Source organism: Chiloscyllium plagiosum, chromosome 33 (genome assembly GCF_004010195.1).
Source record: "Chiloscyllium plagiosum isolate BGI_BamShark_2017 chromosome 33, ASM401019v2, whole genome shotgun sequence".
In the NCBI taxonomy this organism is placed as follows: domain Eukaryota; kingdom Metazoa; phylum Chordata; class Chondrichthyes; order Orectolobiformes; family Hemiscylliidae; genus Chiloscyllium; species Chiloscyllium plagiosum.
The window spans coordinates 15,818,111-15,824,677 of record NC_057742.1 but is presented as its reverse complement, the minus strand read 5'-3'; the positions used below and the strand labels follow the sequence as shown (position 1 = coordinate 15,824,677).

Below are 6,567 nucleotides of genomic sequence, written 5' to 3'. Positions count from 1 at the left end.
TCTGTGGGAGCTTGACCCCACCCATTCAGGCTGCTTCTATTTTTCCAACTTTAAAAGAAACCCACCAGCCTCACAAGCTGTTTACTTTATTGGCTTGAAGCAGACCACTCTGGACCTCTGCATCAACGTCACTTCATTAAAAGTACAAAATACACCTCTTTAAAGCCATCGTACATCACTATATCCTTTGACAACGTCCATTTATAACTGCATTCTTTACTCACTTAACATTTTCTTACCTGTTTTTATTCCTTTCATATTCAAGATGAGATTCTCTGTTGCTTTCCAATGCAAACATTTTTGAAAGTTGTGATAGGACCGAACACAGATTTTTAAGGTTGGTCTAATAAACTGCAGAGTTCCGTCTGCCATACATAATTATTCTGGCCGTATATGAGGGTACTGTGTGTTGTACTTAGCCAGATTCTTCTTTAAGTCGCTATGTGTTGAGTCAATTTCATTATTTTCATAGCTCACATTTTGTGACCTTGTGTAAATGATTTGCATTTAAATTGCACGCCTGTTCAATTGCAAAAATAATTTATTTTGTTGCATCACTGTCCTGACTGTTGTGCTTTGCAATGGCAGAATACTGGAGCATCTTCCACTTGGTTTTGGTAAACAGATCTTTCATGAGGATTAGAACCGCTATAGATTAAAGCATTGATCCTGGTGGATCTCCATTCAGTACTCAATGTTACAACTCCCAAAAATACACTTTATTTTTAAACAGTTTTAAAAAATTTTACTTATATCGTTCATGTCAGAGGGTTAGAGTGTGCAAGAGGCCGGATTGAACTTCAAATTCAGACTAGATTGTGGGACAAAAAGATCCTCTATCTGCTGGCTATAAAAATATTTGCGAAATCAGTGTGAGCAAGCTACATTCAGCTCGTGCTGGACATGTTTGTATCTTTTTAAGTATGTATTCATCGGGTGTGGGCATCACTGGCTAGGCCAGTCTTTATTGGCCATCTCGAATTGCCCAGAGTCAACCACATTGCTTTGGGACTGGAGTCACAGATAGGTGACTCCTTCCTTAAAAAGGACATTAGTGAATCAGATGGGTTTTTCCTGACAAGTTTGATGGCCATCATTAGACTATTAATTCCATATTTTTAAATGGAGTCCAAATTCCACCAGAGCAGGACTCTCTCTGGATTAATAGTCTAACGATAATACCACTAGGCCATCGCCTCCTCCACAATACAAAATGGTCCCTAACTCACTCTACGCCATTCAAACAAGCTTATTAAATGTAGGAATTGGGAAAATAAAATGTACAGTGGTTCAGTAGAAGGTCCTTGTCCACAGGACGGAAAATAAAGGAAGAGCTTACAGTGGCATTCATCTCTCTTTCCCTGGCTTGGTAGTGTTTGATGTTAAATTAGTTGTCTGAAAAAAAGGGGAAAAAAAATTGTTTTGTTTCCAACCACTAATGTTTTTTTACTGCAATTAAACGGATGCTGCCAAAAGTTCAAATTATAAATGCCCAAAAACAGATATTTCACCATTCATTTACCTTGAAACAAGCAAGATTTGTCATTAAAAAAATGTCCATCTAAAACCATGCTTTTTTTAAAATTAAAGTGATTATTTTGTTTTTGTCCATTATTTTACTGATAGTAGACTGGATTAGTTTCAAATGGAAGCCCATTTGGCTAGCAATTACTTCAGAATAGCAGCAGCAGCAGCAAATTACACCCCTAGCTTTATTCAGAGTAATTGCTTGCCTTAAGACCCCTAATGTAACAAGTGCCTGTTACGCTGACTTCATAAATTAGATCTCATTTAATATTTTAGCTACATGCAAGTAAAAAGAGAATTTATACGCGCCCAGCACATGCTCTCAAAATTGTTGCTGAAAATATTCACTAATGCAAGTTGCTACTTTTCAGCTCATCCTTTTTACTTTCTGAATTGAGGTACAAGTATGACCTAAAGATGGTTGAAAGAAAAACACACTAGGGAACAGTTTTGAAATAGAAGTAAATTAAGAATTAAGGAAAAACAACATGTTTTAGCATTGCATTTTAACACCAAAGACAACTCTTTATTAAAAAAAAACTATCAAAGTACAAAAAAGATATGTACAAATCACTGTTTCATTTCACAGCTTAAATATTTCCACAAGGTCCAATTTTTCAGTATGAAAGCCTGAGTGAAACTCTTTTAACATTGATAATTCAAATGAAATATGTGACATTGGAATCTTCTTTTGCATTAAAGCACATTGGCTCATGTGTGCTTCATATCAAAGGCTACAGTTCGACTGCAGCTATTGGTTTCATGCTAGTTATCAAGTAACAGACCCATCACTAAACTAGTCTTACTGCTAGCTGCCAACCAGATTACAGTAAGGAAAGCCACAAAGAATTTGTTGCACATATTTGGACACATGTAGAACTCTGGTAAGAGAGAGTGTGAAGGCAGCTCTCATTCACAATCTCAACCTCAAGAACATTTCTCTCTGCCTTGGCAAGTTGAAAATGTAGCTTCAGACTGAGCAACAGTTTCATTGCTGCTAAAGCTAACTTCAAGAAGACGTGAAGACACCTTCTAGGAGAGACCTCACATCATTGGGATTTATTAGATTTGGGGGTCAGGCTGAAACTGCTTCACATCACAGAATGTAGAAGCATTACTGCACTCCAATACTCTGAAATACTGCTTTCGGTACTCCCATTTACTGGGGCGTGTAGCTGAATGATACTTTCAGACCGAAACAAAAAGTACAAAGTGCTTCCCTCAGTCCATTTGTTATTTTTGCAAACACTTGCAGAACTAAACATCTTTTGTAACTTCGGACAATCATGTCCTTGACTTGCACATCATCCATCTACAAAAAGCTACACATGTTTTAAACACTTTATACAGTGGCGTCAGAACAATATCAGTGAATTGCAAGAACAATTCACCATGTTCCAGTCTTCTGGAGTTAAGAAACTAAGAATTTTGAAAGAGAGAGAAGCAAGAAAGAGAGTGAGAGAGAAGAAGGATATTTCAGTTCTCTATCACTTAATCTAACTTTCCAGGCAATTTTCAGCAATCATCCATCAATTTACATATTAAGGGGCTATCTGGGTACAACCAAATCATTACAGAAATTTATTCGTAAATGCAAAATCAGAATGTATACTCTCCAGAAGGCTTAGCATCATAATTGTAAGCATTAATCTCCAAACAGTTTTCATATTTCCGGTAAAACATCAGTCGGTCTCTGGTTGGGGCTGGCTTGTAATCAGTTCAACTCCTCACCAAACATCCACAAGTGACCTACTTGTCCCCGTTTTATTTTGATCCTATTATTTAAATAAACAGTTAGGTTGGTGTTGGTCATTGCTGTTGTATATGCTACAATGCGTCTGGAGGAAAAAAGTCAAATTTGGATCAGCCCAAAAAAACTTGGAACTTATATTTTTGGTCAAGTTGTGTGCCTCTGACCATTTAGTTACTCCTTTTAGGAGACTCCATTGATGAGCTATTCAAATCCATCTCAGCTGATTATGGAATAAGGTCCACAGTTCATCTCTTTCTCTTCTGATGCCTGATCATCTTCTTCCGTTTAATAATCATTTCGTACAACCTCTCCAGACCTTGTTGCAGGCCCTGCCCGTTCACTGCACTGGAACTCTGAATGTGGTGCAGAGTGGATGCACCCAGCTCATTCAAGCTTAGGGATTTCTCCACCTCAGATACAGAGAGCGCCCCCACCAGATCTTGCTTGTTGGCAAAGATTAATACTGGCACTCCTTGATTTTCTGAGCTCTTGGAAATTTTATGAAGTTCAGCCTTGGCCTCCTCCATCCTCTCCGTCTCAGACGAGTCAATCACAAAGACAATGCCATCGGTACGTCTGGTGTAGGATTTCCACAGAGGCCTCAGTTTCTCCTGGCCACCAACATCCCAGACCTGGAAAGTGATGGCCCTGGAGTTCCCAACCAGTACTTTGATTTTTTCAGTGTTGAAGCCTTTTGTAGGAATGGTGTTGACAAACTCCCTTAACTTCAGTCGATACAACAAAGTGGTCTTTCCAGCTGAATCCAAGCCAATCACCACAACATGCAGGGACTGGAAGGGAGGCAAGAAGGTTCCGTTAGGTGTCAGCTCAGACAGCTGATTCCCCATTGCCAACCAAATATCTTCACCTCGCCTTTATATAAAAGAACACTGAGTGTTAATGGCCAGTATCCTTGTTTTGTAGACCTGGAGGGTGTCGCCACTTTGCACCGTCTTCAAAGCCAATCGGACACGGTATGCTTTGGGCTAATTAAAAAAAACAAAAAAGTTAACATCTGGTTAGTTTAAATGCTGCCTTTTCCACATTAAAAAAACTCACACTGAAACAGATAGCTTATTCCTGAAAACTCGTCTTGTTAGTAAAAGAAAGAATGAATTTAAAACATTTTACATGGAAACTTCCCTCAGTCTTTGAGAGTGGCGTTTCCAATATAACCTGTCGATGCAACGGCCATTATTTTAGTGTCGCCACAGGGAGAAGGCTGTGCACTTTACCAGTTTGGGGTTTCCTATGGTAAAGGAGAATGCAGGTCCCTAGATTTTTAAAAAGGCGGATCAATACATTGACCAACATTTAACAGATCAGAACAAACGAGATTCCTCATTTGACTGCCCCGAGTAGCTGCGGCATTTTTTTATTCCCCTGTCTGTGTCACTCACCATCGAGCCGGATTTACTTAGATTCCTGGCATTTTATGTGTCCAAGTCCTTCAATCCCTGTTTATTTACTGATCACGCGCTTCCTGATTATACTCAGCAAGAATCCATTAGGGTCAATGTAAACCAAACACGGAATTAACACATCAATCTCCAGTGCTGTACCCTATACAGACGCATTGAAGGGTTCTTCCAGGTCCTAGCTTTACACTGAGCACCAGCCTGCATTGACACACCGCACGGTCAATTCATTTGGATTTTTTTTTTTGAAGGGATTTAATGTGGGAGTCGTATTACTTCTGTAACTTTTTTTGCCCATCAAGGCGATTAAAGCAAATTTCTATTGCCAAATATCATCAATGTGAGGGAGAGTTTAGACAGCAACAAAATGCATCTGAATAAAAGTCATTAACTACAGCTTTCCACACATCACATTTTTTCAATTATCATAAGTGTCTAATTCGCAGCAACACAGGGCTTGGCTGGCAAGCTTAACTGACCAGCTTGGAGCTGATCAAGGCTGGGACAAAACAGGTTTTGATTTTAATGTGAGCACATAAACCCAGAGGCCAGGGTATGAAGGCACCCCAGAGACCCCGGGTCTGTGAAAAAAAAAATCAACTGGGAGATGCAACATGAGACCGAACAGCAATGATAATAAACAACAAACTTCATTACCCTGCCTTCTGAAATATCGCAGTTAAAGCTCACGAATTTACCAAAAACGCATGAGTTATTACACAGGTCGCCAACTATTGACAGGTATACGATCCCGGTTAAAATAACTATAACTCCACTCTGAGAGGGAGCAGGCATTAAATATTTGAAAACAAAATTTAACTGAGGTCAATCGACAAGTCCACGTAGTGAGAGGGGAGACCGATTTTTAAGCATTACCTTTGTCCTGTTGGAGTCGAGCTGCTGTGGTGGCGCTGGTAAAGATTCAGTAGAGAGTGCTAAAGGCAGCAGTTTGTTAGGCACTTTCTAGACCTTCCATAAGAGCTGACACATTAGAGAACCACCCCTTAGCTCGGGATTTCTCTGTGTAACTCGCTCACACAGTGTCAAATGCAACACATTCTCCTTTGACGTCGCTTTAACCCGGAGCAACACCCTCAAAAGACACTTCTTAAAGCGGCCCCATCCCTCCTTAACGTCAACAGTGTCCCTCCCAGGCGCTGATGTCAATGCCTCTTCTCTACAAAAAAAACCTGACAGCTTTATGTAGACAGTGCCCCTAGCAAAATAGACATCTCCCTATGATAAGGAGCTATGAAAATGAGAGAGTATCGCGATAAGTCGTTCAAAACGTTAGTAAGGAATTATACCTGTGCTGATCAGTTCACCGCAAAGTATTATCTGCCTATGCACCCATTTTTTGTTTAACTGCAACAGTTCTGGGAATTCTGACTGATCGGAATGGTTGGAGAAATTGCACTGGTGTAGGATTGTGCACAGATGCTGTCCACCCTAGCCTGCTATCCCCTCAGAGGGGAATCAGGTCATTGTCATTGGAATTACTGGGTTCTACAAAAGCAGGTTGTTCCAATAGGTAAAAATAATGAACCGCAGATGCTGGAAATCTGAAACTGAAACAGAAATTGCTGGAGAAACTCAGCAGGTGACCCTGAGCATGTTCCTGAAGAAAGGCTTATGCCCTTCACGTCGATTCTCCTGCTCCTTGGATGCTGCCTGACCTGCTGCACTTTTCCAGCAACACATTTTTCAGCACTGGACCCTGAACATTGACTCTGCTTTCTGTCTCCACAGATATAAAACATAGAACAATACAGCGCAGAACAGGCCCTTTGGCCCTCGATGTTGGGCCAACCTGTAAACTATTCTCAGCTCGTCCCCCTATACTATCCCTAAATCACCCATGTGCTTATC

The 6,567-nt window shown here is 40.3% G+C and overlaps 1 protein-coding gene across 1 annotated transcript; it reads right to left on the bottom strand.

The window, feature by feature from the left end:
- Positions 1-2,026: 2,026 nt before the first annotated feature.
- arl4d (ADP-ribosylation factor-like 4D) lies at positions 2,027-5,942 on the bottom strand. Its single transcript, XM_043675029.1, has 2 exons — positions 5,575-5,942; positions 2,027-4,266 (listed from the first exon to the last, which is right to left on the bottom strand). The coding sequence occupies exon 2, from the start codon at positions 4,126-4,128 to the stop codon at positions 3,526-3,528; it is 603 nt and encodes a 200-aa protein (XP_043530964.1). The 5' UTR covers positions 4,129-4,266; positions 5,575-5,942; the 3' UTR covers positions 2,027-3,525.
- Between the last annotated feature and the right edge of the window lie 625 nt (positions 5,943-6,567).

Bases quoted from the DNA above. Each gene is read 5' to 3' on its own strand.
- arl4d (XM_043675029.1), bottom strand. From the start codon at position 4,128: ATGGGGAATCAGCTGTCTGAGCTGACACCTAACGGAACCTTCTTGCCT.